This window comes from Archocentrus centrarchus, chromosome 3, assembly GCF_007364275.1.
Source record: "Archocentrus centrarchus isolate MPI-CPG fArcCen1 chromosome 3, fArcCen1, whole genome shotgun sequence".
NCBI classification, from domain to species: Eukaryota; Metazoa; Chordata; class Actinopteri; order Cichliformes; family Cichlidae; genus Archocentrus; species Archocentrus centrarchus.
The window spans coordinates 10,750,453-10,767,096 of record NC_044348.1 but is presented as its reverse complement, the minus strand read 5'-3'; the positions used below and the strand labels follow the sequence as shown (position 1 = coordinate 10,767,096).

Sequence of the window (16,644 nt, the reverse complement as noted above, 5' to 3'; positions counted from 1 at the left end):
TTGACATGATTACCTGTAACCATGACAGTCATAATGTAACAATCTTGGGGCCTGCAAACTGAAATTTTCTTCTTATTTTATGCTTACAACTAACCTACAAAAACTGCCAATCAGCTCAAGGTTCTGTATTGAGGACAGAAGATCCCAGTGGTAGTGGGCTATGGTTGTACCAAAGCCCTTCACCAAGCTTTGACTACAAACACACACTGTAGGTATACAATGGCCCACTTCCTTGTCTGTCTGCTCCTGTGTGCGTTTGTTGTGCTTTTCATTTACAGCAGTTGCACTCCTCTGGCTGATACGCGCCTAGTTCTTCATCATTACGCAGAGCGGAGAGGCAGCTACAGTTTCTGAGCAAAACCAACGCCCCTCGACATCCAAATTTGTCTCCAGTGCTGTAGCAATTCATCACAGACTGCAAGCTTTGCGCTCACAACACACACAGACACACACACACAAAAAAATACATAGCAGACAGAAAACAACCAAAAAGGAGCAGATCAATCTATTGCAACCAGCAGTGTGTGCCTTCATGTGTAGTACTCCGTTTGACTCCAACCCACAAGAACATGAAACACTTTGTGTGCCTCAGGAGGCGAGGAAAAACGAAACCCACTCAGATCTCCCACCTCAGGAATATATGGGAGCAAAAACAGTCCAATTTTACACATCAATCAGATGCAACTCAAAAAGGCCGAGACAGAACACCGCTTTATAGAATGTAGACAAGAGGTTCTTTCAAACATCCCAACACTGAAAATCATAACATATATTTATATACTTACACCCACATGCTCACAAACTTGGAGAGAGCAATCACAGACATGTCACATGAATTATAATGGAGGAGAAACACACGGCAGTGGAATATTAGTCAAGCTACCAGCTGTGAAATGGGTTTGAAAGAGTCATTCAGATCTTAAAGGTGCTGTGGAGAAGGAAGTGGCAAGAGAACTAAGACTGGTGAAAGTGACGGGACAATGACTGAGTCGCATCCTGGATCTGATGTGCACAATCTGCCTCCCTCTTTCTATTCTGGGGATCAGGGCTTTCATGACAGGTGTGCAAAGTACACTGAGACCTTTATCAATGAAGACACTCTTGAAAGCCAGTCTAAGCCTTCTTCCTTATGCCTGTTCAAAACACAGTAAATCTTCAAGCTCAGAATTTCATCAGTGCAACTTAATAATAAGCTTCAAGTCCTGTGTTCCTGTGCTGAACAACATCAGTTAGTTGCAAATGAGCTCTAATGAAGTGTGTTGAACTTACTAGTCCTCTTCATTGGGAGGAAAGAAAGAAAATGTGTGGAAATATGTTTTTTTTTAAGTGCAAATGTAGAAATACAAATGCAAAGGTCAAATCAACAAGAAGATAAAAGCAAAACATGGTTTACTCTACCAGAAAACAAAAGAATAAACTCTGGAAGCAGAATCAAGACTCAACTGAACCTCCACCTCTGGGAAAAAGCAATAGTTATCCTCCTGTCTGCAGTGAAACTTCAATCACCATCAATTTAATCAGAGCCTGTTCAAACTGGCGTTTTCCATTGTCTGGACAAGTAATCTGTCCTTGTGTCAATGTCTACCCTTTATTCAGACCCAGACTAATGTCCCCCCACTTCACTCAACAGGATGTAGCACTTATCATCAGGATGATGACCCAGTTGTAGCAGTGTGTAGCTGAGGTGGGCCAGAGCAAGGAAAGAAATAGGGTCAATTGGGCTGGGATAGAAAAGCTAAGGAGAGAAAATGGCATGCCTGAGTACAATGAATGCAGGCCCACCACTGTGTTCCCTTGGACACTTAGAAAGACAAATGGTGCAGCAAGGCTAGTCAGCTACCTTTCTCTACATTGAATACCCACCTGGACTTCACTTTGATACTCTGAGTGGAAAAGAAGAGGCTTATTGCAAGGCAAAGTTTTCATATATTCCCTCTGTTAATCACGGCACCTTTGCTAAAACACACTAACTCATTAACTCATCAGAGTACTTCCCCCATGTGAGGTTTCAGCATGGCTGTGAGCTGAATCAAAGGGGCTACAACTCTAAAAATTATGGTAAGGAAAAAGAAAAACCATCATCTCTTTCAGGTAGAGTGAAATTCTAAAATTTTGATAATATGGCTTGATTGAATAATATTGGTCATTTTGTTACAATGCAATGAAACCTTAAGTCTTCACTTTCATTGTGGTGTTAGTTTGACAGGTGCCTAATGATTGTTGCAGGCACACAAAAAACAACAGCAGCCACCTCTCCACATCACACTGCAAAAACTACTCAGGTAGAACTTGAACATAATCACGGACTCAATCGCACCCAGGCTCTACAGAGAGGTGAATCATGAAGTTGAGGAAAGTTTGAGTACAGCAGAAAGGGTTAACTTGTGGCACATGGATGCCATGGGCTGTGGATTCATGTGTGACTACAGCTCATTAGCTCACAGAGGACTGTTGTCTGCTATCTCATGCTCAAAATACCTATAATAGCACAGCAGTCCAAACATGTTTGCAATCAGTTAAGCTGGACTAGACTGCAGTACAAACAGTTCAGTTTGTCGGGTGCATGCAACATTTGTGACAGGTTTTAATGACAGTGTTGGTCAGTCTGTTTGACAATCCAGTGATCAAGGAGCAATTTTCCAGCAATAAAAATGACTAAAGTGAGAGGAAGAGACTGAAAACTGTATCTTAGACAAAACAGATACTGATATGAAGTTTACCTTTGCAGATATAATTTGCAGTTGAAAAAAGGTAATAAATATATTGCAAAATGTGTATTCCAAAACTCAGCAGATTGCAAAATGATTAAAATTACAAATCATGTTGTAGCCTGAATTGAGTATTGTGATAATATCATATCATGGGGTCTCCTCTACTACATTATTTCCCCTACTGCTTTGATTTGGATGGATTTGGATCATTTGAATAAAACGAGTTGTCATCAACTCATAAGGTAATTTTCCTCACACCTGTCTTACACTGTGTTCCTGCCCCACAAACAGGTGCAGTCTATTTTTGACACACATGTAGTGAAACTCAAGGCAGAGGCAATAAACTCAGTATCTCAGTAACACTTTCTTTTACATTGTGGATGGATCAATGAGCTCCGAACACACACATTAATTTCACAGTGTGCAAAGATGGGGTATATGTGTCAGTGTGTCCATTATATTAAAGGCATGCCACAGGAAACTATGATGGGAAAAGTTATTTTTTCAATAGTAACATTAATTGAATACATAATGAATACTAACACTACTTGAATACTAAATGGGAAAAAAAAAACAAGGCTGGCAATCTATTAGCACAATCCTAATATCAATGCAACCTCAATCACACTCATCAAAGTAGAACCATAAGGAACTGGAGCATTGGTAGAAGAAATCTCTCATGAGAAAGGAGAGTCTCATTCCAGCTCCTGCTTCTCAAACAGATTTTTATTCCTTCCTCTTTCTTACGCCCTTCCAATACTTTTAGTATCTTTGCATGCAGGGTTGCATCTGTAGCAGTTCTTCTATTTGACATCTTAATAGTTCATTGCTTGTAGCCATGTAGGGAATGTTAAATAAAGCTCTGATGTGTAATTTGTCGCTCCACAAACATTCCTGCTCCCGGCCTACCCTGGGAGTTAATGCAGCAGATTTGTCATACACAAGCTAGGCACAGCCAGAGGAGGAAGAAAAAAAACACCTATTCAATGCGAATTTCAATCTCCATAGGGCTCTATGCAAATGCATGCAAGCTGATGCTCCTGCTCTCTCTCTCTCTCTCTCAAAGTGCCAGAACACACCAATGACGAAACAGGCTGTCTATTATAGTACAGGTAGAAGCTCAGTCAGTGGCAGGTAGAAGAGCTGGAGGAAAATCAGAAGGAAATTGGGATAAGCTCACATTCTAGGAATACAGAACTAGGCAAAGCTAAAAACCAAACTAAATGCAGATACCTGTAACAGGTAAAGAAGCTTAAATCCATTTTGATCATTTCCTCCAAAAATCCCTCCCTTTTCCTTCCCTGTCTCATTGCTCTGCCCTTCAGCATAATGTGGATACACAGCCTCTCTGGGGCTTTTTAGGGAATTGATGGATAATCAGATGATTACACAGAAAATCTCCATTGAGGACAATCCTCCCTGACAAACAAAGAGAAAGCTCTTTAGTTAATAAATAGGCTAAGAGACAGAAAGAGAGAGAGAGACAGAGAGAGACAGTGAGAGAAAGGGAAAGCAAATCCTGTCCTAGGTTGGTAGCACAATGCCAAATCTCTATCACAGATTCATTTCATCCAAACAATCTGTGTGCATGCATGCACGTGTGCGCGTGTGCATGTGTGTACATTGCCAGAAACATCACTTCTTAGATATGTCACCAAGTTTGCCTTTAGCTTTATCTTAAATTGAGCGTATCTAAATAAATTTCAAGCTCAAGGCATATTTATATAAGCCTTTCTGACAAAATTTGGCTAAAGTTTATTCTTCAGATTTTTTTTTTTTTTAACATAGAAAAGTTTGCAGTAAAAAAACCTGATCAACACAGAGAGGCAGCAAAGAAGAAGGAATGCCAAGCTGTCAGTTGGAGTGATTTACAAAGTAAACAAGCACAAGTTTTTAAAATTCACTTCAGGACACAAATTGCTCAGTGCCAGTAATGGACACTAAAATCAATTAAATACACTGTTAATATTCTGTATGACAGTAATAACCTAAAATACATTAAATCTTATGTAAAAATATGAAAAATGTTTGATGAAGTAGGAAGTCACCTTCTTCAAAACAATATTTAAATGCAAAAAGTGCAGCTTTGGTTTTACATGGACAGGAAAATGCTGGACAAAGCAGAAGCACAGATTCTTCATGTGATCGTGCCGTGGATTCTCAATTTTGCCACTCCAGGGCTCTAGACTGTTGTTTTTATGCCAATGTTGGTGAAAGCTAAATTGTTACTCAAGTTGCCGTTTTCTTAAAGAATGCAGAAAGTTTTCTCTTTCTAGGTTTCCATGGATATATCAAGTTTCTGCTGTGTCCATTCTTGCCTCTACTGTCACAGGTCTTTCAGGGCCTTCTGCAGAGAACCAGCTTCACTGCAATATGCCTCATGGTAGGGTATGGTACATTCTCTTCCTATTGAGTGCGCAGCTTGCAACAAACATGTTGCGCAACAAGATGACTAATTTTCATGATTTCAATGTCATCCAACAATACTGCATCTCTCTCTCTTGTGCTAAAATATCACAGGAACAATACAAACAAGTAGGAGTACCTTATCCACATACTGTAAAGTGTCTGATAATAACTGCAGACACGGCATCTCAAAGCCTGCACCTGCAGACCACTGATTATTAATCAATTAGCATAAAGCCTCTCCAACAGTACCACAACTCAGAAAACACTTTTATAAACAGTAGCTTATTTTTGCTTTTAACCCTTTTGCTGGCATTTACAAATAAATCATGACAGAAGGTGAGATTCCATACGCAGCTATCTATGAGACAAATGTTAAATAATTTCAAAATTACCCTTTATTGGATGAGCTCAACACTGTAAAAATTTTCAGGCAATTTATGGCAAATGTGTTCTCAGGCCAGAGCAAAGGGAATGGGGGTGGTTTGTATTATGCTTCAGCCAAGACAGGCCTTGGTTTGGCCTGATAGTAATACCACAGCAGCATGTTTGGCCTGGATGGAGCACAGCGGTTCTGATCTTGCACCCTGACGGCTACAGGAGAGCTACAGTGGCTGGCATAGCCATGCTGACTGTAGATGGTGTTGCAGGGCTGGGACTGCCAAGCTAAATGGCTCTGCCAGCTTCACTGTGTGCACTGAAAATGGGTCTGAACTGTTCAACATGTTTCTGGCACCAAAGGTACTTCTAGGTAAAAGAGGAAAAAGAAAAAAAAAAGCATAAAACAACTCAGCTGGAATTTGACTTTTTGGCATAAGGTAGATATGTCCTTCTTATAAGTTATATTTAAGGGAAGTTTGAATAATAGATTCACAAAGTTCATGGGTCATGAAATGTCAAAACCACTGTACCTTGGATTAAACAGGACAGGATATTACAATGGTGTGAAGTCACATGGTGACAGCTGCTTTGTACTCTGCTGTGGCAGTCACAAGATAAACAGCAAAAACAAACCGTAGCTTCACTACACTTCAAGCAGCCGATGGCATGGCCGTCCAGCGTAAATACACCTCCCACAATCATGTGCAAGCTGCACCCAATCTGACAACACCATAACTGGTCAAAGAGCAGCCATAAAATACTTATTTTTCAGAGCATCAATCTGCAGACATCTGTGAGGAAGGCCAACATTTGACAAAACCCAGACTGTCTTTAAAACAACTGTACAACAACAACTGCAAATGTACCAGACGCATAAACTGGATGCTTATTAAATTCTAAATACAGAAGGCAACTTTTGTAAAAACAATTTTTTTTTTTTTTTTTGTCTTATTTCCTGTCACTATCTCTTTGTGAGAGCAGAGAGCACAAAGACAGATATTCTGAGAAAACAATCAGATTCTGCTGGCTCAAAGGACCTACTTTACCTGGACAAAAACAACTAGACAAACCAAGAAAAATTACAGCATCTGTACACGCCGCACATCCTCCCTCTCCTGCACATGCTGTTGCTTGTTCAAGCTTAAGTTCTCCAGTGTGCAAATTCAGTAGAAACTTTATGAGCGCCGTAACTGAAAAAGCACAAGCAGGGGAAATTGGCCATTCCAATTTCTCCTGCTGAAGAAGGCAGCAAACACTACAGTCAGAGTTTTTGTATCAGAGATTGAAAACGTGTCTGTACGAAGTTTCAGTCTGGTGTTTATCAATTGTCACAATTGTGTTTGTGCTCTCAAGGCTTAATGTTCTCATCATGAGTGCAGTAACATTGGCAGTGATATTGACCAGACTTTCATTTGTAGAACAAATTGAATTACAATATGCTGAAAGGTTATTATAGAATTTTTGCCCAATGATGCCACAAATGTCTGTCATGGGTTTAATCAGAAACATAACAACCGAGTGAGCAGGGCTGACATGGAGAGCCTTTACTATGCATGGCTAAACTAAGTCCACTAGCACAAGGATTGGCCTAGCCACAAACACACGTACAGCCATGGTGGCACATAATGAACAATAATTTAGCCAACTGATCCATAGTTAGATTGCCAAGATCCCATTCTCTACAGTAATGTCAGACTTCATTAACTGTGGGGCGGCTGAGCGACCAACTTTTTGAGTCTATCAGAAAAACTGTAAAACGCACTGAGTAAAAACTACCACACCTGTTTCTGTCTTTTTGTGTGTGTGTTGGTGGTGGTGGTTGTGGGGGGGGGCTTCATATGCAGTCTGTCTAGGCCTGCTTTTTGTTGTCTGAGAACAGCCACCTGCTGACATTTGTTAGCATTTTGACATTTGATAAAAACGAACAGCCATACACTGGTGGCAAGTCTCTTTCAGATAACAAAATATCTGCGTACACTCTTGTGCTGACAGTACTGTAACAGCCTTACCTGGATTAATAGCTTATAATACAAACTTGGTCTGACAGGCAAAGCTCAATTGGAGGGAATTTGGTAACAAATATTGTATTAGAAAAATAAATAAATAAATAACCTTAAACATCTCCTAAATTTGCAATCATACTTTATTAAACATTTTATTGCCGTTCTTTTGGCTTATTGTTTTCAGACCTTACCTGAGGAGCTCTGGGCTCATGGAGAGAGAAGGTTTCATAATTTCTTTAGACAAGCACTTACTGGAGAAAGGTAAGTGCTCTGTGGCCTTGGCAAAAAGTGCATGCAGTGTATGTGTGGTATAAAACTGAATAAAAAATAAAATGAATACTGAAGTCAATAAGTGGTTAAGAAAACAGATTGATGGCTGGACTAGTATTAATTATTATTTTTTAAAATTTTTATTTATTATGACAGATAAGAGTCTGTCACCCGGACACTGTCAATGTTATTCCCTCTTGAAAGTGCGTTATGAATTTTTCTTTCCAACTGTAAGACACATTTCCCTTGACTGAAAAAAAAATGGAGATCAAATGCAAGAAAACTACAAATTTAAATATTTAATCGCGATTTATAAAACTATATTCTGTATCTGCTCATGCATGATACAAGCCAGAGATCCAGCCTCTATCTGTGGAAGAAGTAGTTGTGTCACTTGATGGTAACACTTTAGACAGCTAGGTGCTGCTGCCTCAGTTGTTGCTGAATGTTGAAAAAGGGAAAATTATAATAGAAATATGCAGGTCCCATTTGTCAAGGCAAAATATGAAAATTAATGAGGGATGTTTCAAAATAACTTTTGTCTCATCTTTTACAGCATGTCAAATTACAAAACTGTGTCACCTAATAGTAATTGCATTATCACCAAATTGAACACAAACCTTGTCCCCTTCTTTTATTTGTGATGGCGAACTCAGTGCTTGCCTGCATGGGGGATACTGCACGTACTGCACATTTTTTTTGAGAGATGTTCTGTCATTCTTCAGAGATTTTTTTTTCCAGCTGTTCTTTGCTGGAGGGTTTTTTTTGCTCTGCCTTCCTTTTTAAAACACTCCAAAGGTGTTATGTTGGATTCATGTCAGGAAATGTACGAGCCAGGTCATAGTTTTACCTCTTGTCTTATGTGATTTTGGCAATGTGCTTTATTATCATGCCGGAGTATCTTTGTTGTGCCAAGCCACTGGAGACTGGGAGTCGTGCTGCCAGACAATATTTTGGCATACATAAACAGGCATTCATGGCACCGTCTATAAATCTTATCAGTCAACATGTTTAGCACTCATGAAGTCCCCATCATCACATTGCCACCTCTCTGCTTCGCTGTCAGAACTATGCACTGTAGAAGTCCTAGCAAGGTTCATGACAAACATGTTAAGACCCCATCTGAGCCGAACAAATTTATTATGGTCTCATCTTGCCAATATGCAAAGTGCCTAAATGTAAACAAGCTCACAGAAAACCCCCGTCCCTCCCCAGCCATCCATAGAAATTAATGTTAGATGGTAATGTTATGTTATGTCCTTTGCACTGTCTAAGCTGTCACAGAAAATCTGATTTTAACTGATGCCCCCTGTGTCAAGTGTGTCTCTGTAAGATTGTGCAAATGGCAAATTTTCAATTTCATCATCTTAAGGGCAGCCGCTGCTGCACTGATTGGCAGTACTTTGGCTTCTTCTATAATTCCTGATTACTGCAAAATATTTCAATTTTTTGTGGGTCACGATCTTCTCGTATCCTTTTCCATCTTTTTGAAGTTCTCACACCAAGATGCAGACAGCACACAGACCCAAAATACTGTTGAAGTTCTGACATTCACGTGTGATTTTATAACCATCAAAGGTGCACTTGACTTTATTTGAATGATCACACGTTCTCTAATTTGTGTGTCAGTTTATTCACTTTTGCTGCTTTGAGTTTCTCCTCTGATGGATGTCTTTCCAATAGTGTTTTAAAGTATTTGCTTTTGTTTAAAAGAAGAAATACACTAAGAAATATCCAATTATTGACAGATAATGCAATCACATGACAGTTAATGACACTGCACAGGGCAGTACTCAGTCAAGTCACACACTGAACTTTAGCTTGTGACGCTTGTCCCATCACTGAAATTTATTATATATGTTATTATATATATGTTTTACACATCTCACACTGATATACAGTGTATGTGATATTATTGTTGAACCAACCGACTTTGCATTTGCTTGTTATTTATAGGGATGTTCCTGGCGACTAATTTCTTAGTCAATTAAACAAGGGGGAAAAAATTTGACTAGTCTAAAACTAAGAAACACTCAGATATCAAATTAAATTTTAGGACTGTTTAATGGACAATGTCAAAAACTATCTAAACAAAGGCATTTGAAACCATGCTGTGTGGCACCGCGCCCGTTCATTATGAGCAGCACACGTTATACTCCAAACAGACAACAAAGAAAAAAATTTTTTAAAGAAATTGATGTTAAATATATGAAAACGCATTACTGCAAATGATGTTTACGCATCATTAAAATATGAGAAAATAACATGCGAAAAACGTTGTTGTACAATTCATGATACTCATCTCAATAAAAGTTAAAATATAAGATGTTAACAAAACAACAATACAAACATCCATCCATCCATTTTCTTCCGCTTATCCGGGGCCGGGTTGTGGGGCTACAGCCCGAGCAGTGAAGCCCCGACCGCCCTCTCCGCCAGCCTTCACGCCAAGTTTAGCCTTGACATTATTTTTCTATAATGTCAAGGTTGCAGCTTTATCTGGTGGCAGATGGCTGGTAGCATTTAGGACAACCATTTACGGCACCGCGCAGTAAGTAAAATCTTAACAATTAGGCTAACCGACTAGTACGTCTGGCACGGACTAGCGACAATAGCGACGATTAATCGCCTAGTCGTGAACATCCCTAAATAAAGCATGAGAGCAAGCTTCTTTGACACTCCATTAGTACTCACTGAGCATTCTCTTATATACAATCAGATTCTTTATTTTGATTTAACTTTTGCCTAAAAAAGTATTGAAATGAAATAATACTATATTTACAGCTCCATTCTGAGCAGACGTCAGAAGAAACTATTTTCCTTTGGGAGGGTAATTCTTATTCTGCTGCATTTCACTGCTTTCATTGAAAACCTAAAAGACAACCCCTTTTTTTGTGGCCTACTTTTTTAACCTAGTTATCTTGAAATGTTAAAACATAAACGTAAACAAGGATTTAATTTAATTTTGGCAGTTTGCAACATCTCCTTTAAAAGGCATTGGTGTAATGTTCAGCTCCCTGAGTGACTGGATACTTTGTGGTTAGAAACACTGGTCTTTAACAAGATGATCTGAGTCAAAAATGCCGAATCCTGCCAAAGTTTCATGCTGAGCCTGTGCTCTAACCTCTCAATAAGGATGAACTAAGAGGTGAATTTCTTAACCAACTGATATTTACCAGGCAAAAAATCTGCATTGTCTACAATAGCAAACTGACCACAAATAAAAAGAAAGCAACACAATAAAAAGCAATGACTTGAGATTGTGTTACTGTGTAGTAGTTGTATAATAATGCATGATTTTCATGTTGGGGAAACTACATTTGATGACTTAATTGGTTTGAAATAATTAAAATCAAGCCTATAATTTCAATAAGAGTGATATGGACAGAGTGACACTTTAAAATAAAAGCCTTATGACATGCTTTAATATCGCACAATGGATATTATTTTAAACATTACTTAACTACATCCATCAATCAAAATTTGTCAGATTTTCTCTACAGATGTGGGTTTTAATTTTTCGTGTGTTGAAATCTGAATTGTGAGAAAATGGCTGTCACATCTAATCCATTCAAATGGGGCTTGTATGTATAATTCATTGTCTGAGTGATCTCTTACAGCATTTGACCCAAGATCGATTTAGCACACAGCTCTGTGAAAAGGGTTTATCACTGCGAGAGTTGACATGCAAAGCAAATTGCACAGTCTCTACCTGCACTGACTTCCAGCAGCCTCCTCTTCTTCTGCTGTCTCTCCTGCTTTTCACGCTCTGCCTTCTCCTTTGCTGCTCGCGCTCTCGTCTGTTTCTCCTCCATCTCCCTCCGCCTGAAGTTCTCTTTCAGTGCTTGCTGTGGGGGAGACAGAGAGAAAGAGAAAGTGAGAAAAAAGGAAGAAAGAAAAAAAAAACATGATGGACTGCTAAGTGGGGTTAATTACAATAGTGCAGATTCTGTCAAAGAGGGAGGCAGCTGTCAAACCCTAATGAAATCTTTATCAGGCACCACTAAAGTCAGATAAGGCTTCTTAGGTACACTGGGGCTCAGGTCTTAAGAGAGACAGAGAGAGAGAGAGAAAACGCCTTCATATCAAGGAGTTCAGAGACTAAAGATTCATGAGATTGAGGGAACAATGATCAAGGAATAAAGAGAAGACGATCACAAACAATTCTTTTCTCTTCTGTTTACTTTAATATACTCTTAGCAAATTTTTAATTTGATCAGTTTTCCATTTTTGTCTTGTGATTACCTACAAATAGCATCTGAAGCATTACCTTACTGTAGAGTGCAAAAACATTCCCATGGTTTTATAAGGTATATTCCAATATTGCTTTAACACTTATCACTTAAAACATTTGATATGTTTTCTAAGTCCTGTTGTGAATGAATCACTGCACTCTGTATTAACTTTATTTTTAAACAGCATCCCTGCTCTTTTGAAGTATGGCTGTAGATGGTTTGTTTTAATGTAACACACAAGTTATTACAAGTACATTTATAGTCATTTGTGCTTCGCCATAATTCGTCTTATAATTTCCTGTAAAAGGGTTTGATTGCAGCAACAAATTTTAAGAGCAGCAGACTTTATCCATAACCTGATACAGTACTGTGAAAAAGTAACTATTTAATATTGAAATATTTCAATTGAAATACCAAAGTTCTAGAAGATATTACTGCGTTGCAATGCATAATAATGATAAAATAACAACAATAAAAATAAATAGAGACCGATATACTTATCTTTTTAGTAATTGGTAAATGGATTGGTTCTTTTATAGCTTTTCTAATCTACTTGAACACAAGATACCTCATACACCCATTCATTCAAACACTTTTTTTCTACAACTAAGTGCTTTCTATCTAATATTCACTCTCCGATGAATGCATTGGAGATCAACTGTGTTCAGTATCTTGCCCAAGGATACTTTGGCATTCAGACTGGAGCAACGAAGGACCGAACCACCAAGTTTCCAATTAGTATATGACCCTCTGTACCTACTTTGGTTGCAATGTAGATGCAGTTTAATTTAAACAAAAAACAAAACAACTTAAACTTCTTTTAAAAAGCTTCAATCACCATTGCAACCATTATCACTTTGCAGCTCACCGAATAGAAGATTACACCTATATCTACACAAACTACACAACAAAAAAAAAAAGCTAATTAATTTGAGAGGATCATTGAAATACACACAAAATAATCTATGTTGATGGATCATAAAACATAGTACGAGTTTTAGTTTTTGTTGCGCAGTACTCCTCGCACTCGAGCGTATTCCTGCTCCTGAAATAGTATATTCCTATGTCCTAAGAGAATTTTTATGGAATTTGCAGGATCAAACATTATTTGCTAGAGGCCTTTGAGGCTGAATAACATGTACAATACAGTTCATATGAGCAAACACTGGTGGTGGTTTAAAATCAATATCTGGTCTTGGGTCATTGGGATGTCATTTAATGTTACTGCCATTTAAACAAACTGAAGTAGCCAACTTCAAAACTTGTGTCATTAATTTCAATGGAGAACCCTTCTATAAGAAGGATCAACTACTGTGAATACAGGATCTATAATCCCTGTTGTTAAACTCCTGCAATGGTGTCAATAGCTCAATAACTCCACAGCCGAGAAACAGACTGCATATGATTTAATAGAGTGCTAGCATGATTGCCATCCTGATCAATAGCCAGTCACTTAAAGCGAGGGAGTCCGGGCTTTCATCAAACACCCAAGGCCTGCCCCTCAACCCCCCTCCACTCGTGTTATTTACACAGCCCAGCTTGACTGGCAGGTCAGTGATAGAATAGTAATGTCAAACCAACATGAAAAGATGCACACAAAAACACACACACACACACACACACACTCTACAAGAACCGTGTGGGAAAACTACAGTGACACACTAAAGAGGGGTAATCACTTATTGAAGCACAGTGCAACCTCTTATCACGTCTACATACAAGTGACCATTGTTGGAAATTATATAGTCAACTTGAATTCAAAACAAGTTGAGTGTATTTGATTCAGCATCAACAAGATCCTTGAAAAATAGAGAAATGGCAGCTTCAATAAACACTGTAAATTATTAATAATAAGGGTGTAACCATATACAGTATTCAAACTGGGACGGTTTCATCACTGTTGTCTGTGCTTGAATCCAGTGTTTTTTGTATTGCTAAATTGAGCCATATAGAACTACATAAAAACACTACTGTGAGGGCATCCTATATAATAAATACTCCACTTCAGCACCTCATGACCTTAATCTTTCACTGGAAAAACTTGACGTTTAGTTTTTCTTATTTCTAAAGTCATTGTAGTTGGTCATAACTTAGGAAAACATACAATGGATAAAGTATTCAAGCCCACTCAGTTTTCGCTTCATAGTAGGAGGATGCAGTATTTGCATTGCAGTCTCTGTCTTAATAACACAATCTCGTATTGAGCTGAGCTCTAGGGGTGAAGGTGAGTTCCTCATATAAACATGAAGTCTTCATTTTAATGTAAAACAGCAATTTTACTGTCCACATTAACAGCCTAAACTTTACTTTGAACCATTTTCACTCTGAGGATATTTAATCACAGTTGCAAAACAGTAATAAACAAAAATTGTAACTGACACACCAAACAGCCGTGTGTGTGTGTGTGTGCGTGTGTGCGTGTGTGTGTGTGTGTATGGCCTTCTGAATACCCGTCACTGCAAAACACTTGCGAGTGCTAAAGTGACCTGATCCAATGACACTAACCCAAAAACATACTGTCCAGACAATGTTGGGACAGCCAAAACCAAGAACTAACCCATCAAATCTTACTTACCATTAATCATGTTATAATTTGTTTTTCAGCTTGCATGAGGACAAAAAAATTTTCTGAATTACATATCAAAATATGATACATAGACAAACATATTGGGCTATATTGCTTAATCTTTAAACTGTATCAAAATCGAGCACCTAGCCAGGTACTCTGGCTTTGAAAGCGTGGTACAAGGATGCCACCACTGCTACAAGTCAATTTCATCCCTCCTAGATAATCCACATACAGTATAAGTGATATTGTTCCAACATGGAAATGTTTAGGAAACAGAGCAATTCAGCCATGAGTGGCAGAAAATGTAACATTACAAAGTGGGGTCTGCTGATTCAATATTAAAAGCAGTTTCAAGAATCCTTTGTCATTAACATCAGCACAAAAACTGCGCCGGGAGCTTCGTGGCGTGGGTTCCACAGCTGAGCAGCTCCTAAGTGTAACGTGTATGTTGCCCAGTATTTTATCCACATAATGTATGTAACCTAGCTGAAAACAGACAATAACAAAAAGTTCTGTTAAAATTGACAAATAATATTTTGGTTTTAAAGTAAAGGTTTCTTTACTGATCAGTAAGCCCATCCTCATTGCATCATTATGAAATTATGTGAGACATACAATCAAAGTGACAACCAGCCTCATGACTCACCTCTGTTCAAGTCCAATCTGAGACTTGGACATTCTTTTTTATAAGCATTATACATGCCTGTTTCAAGTTTATAAAGCCAGCCAAATGCTCCTTATAAAACCATCAGATATTATTATTAACAGTTTACAATATTTACAATAATATGCAATAACGCATCCAAAAAATCTTCCCAAATGACTTAGTCAATTATCCAACAGCAAACCTTATGCTGTTAGTGCGTGTTACAACTAAAATAAGTAAAATTTATCATTTATTATTAACGTGCTGCCAATGCAGTGAACAAAACTGGAAGGGATGAGTTTAGATCATATTTGTCTAAAGTCACCCACATAAGTACACGCTCAGTACACAAGAGCATGTAAAAAACTTGATAAGTACCACTCGATGGGCATATAGGAGTTCAGGAGAAGAGAGTACTGAAGAACAAGAGAGGGTGAAATTGAATACCAAATGTCTGCAAAGCACTTAGAGCTTTCTTTATATAACTATTTTTAAATGAAACCAACTACTCAACGAAATGAACTTGATTTGATGGAATGACTGTCAGTTGCTTATGGCAACCAACAATTCACAAATGACTATATTCTTAATGGGCATCTAGTAAATTAGGGACAGACAGAATGAGGAAAAAGAAAAGAGAAGAACAAGATTACCAACATGCAACACATTTTCAGCAGGGAAAAATTAAGCGATCCCATGTTACAAGTAGACAGCTATGATGGATGCCTAATGTGAACTAAACCCTCTCATGAAAAGGCAATTTCACTTACTAAAACAGAAAGTAAATGTACTTGTGCTGAAGCAACCAACAGAGATGTTACTGCTCAGAATCTAAATAACTCCATACAGTTTAGTCAGTTGTGAAATTAGTACCATTTACGGTCTCACAGATTGGACTGCCAAGTCCTTTTAACATATATATATTTGACATATATATTACATATTAAAACTAACTTCACAAATACAACTAAATTGTAAAAATCTATATATAATTTCCCAAAGAAACTAGATGTAAATGGCAGCTGAACAATAGTAAGAGCCAAGAATGAGGCCAATCATCATCACATGCTACTGTTGAACCTAAGGTCAATGGATCAGCTTTATTCTTTATTTCTCATTCATTATGAAAAGTGTTTGGTGATTTCAATAATAATATTATGGGGGTCCAGTAAGAAAATGTGTAGATGCCTAAGAACATCTTATTTAAAACAACAACAATCCAGGATGATGGGTCAATAATGGTTCAATACTGTGAGTGGGTCTGTTATAAAAAAGGACGCTTTAAATTTTACAAACAAAGAGCTAAAGATTATTACACCAAAACATCCTTATTAAAGCAAAAATTGTTATGATTACTGGCAGCATGAAGAAGCCATGCTGTCTTCCTAAATCACAGAAGCAATTAGGAAAATAAGAATTAAAA

At 38.0% G+C, this 16,644-nt stretch overlaps 1 protein-coding gene across 7 annotated transcripts in view; it reads right to left on the bottom strand.

The window, feature by feature from the left end:
• The window catches only part of LOC115777468 (protein diaphanous homolog 3), a 177,280-nt gene that overhangs the window by 60,598 nt on the left and 100,038 nt on the right, over window positions 1-16,644 (bottom strand). For all 7 annotated transcript variants that reach the window (XM_030725391.1, XM_030725398.1, XM_030725376.1 and 4 more), the window contains one exon: window positions 11,484-11,619. In XM_030725391.1, the coding sequence (XP_030581251.1) occupies window positions 11,484-11,619 (136 nt within the window). The remainder of the gene's footprint in view (window positions 1-11,483; window positions 11,620-16,644) is intronic.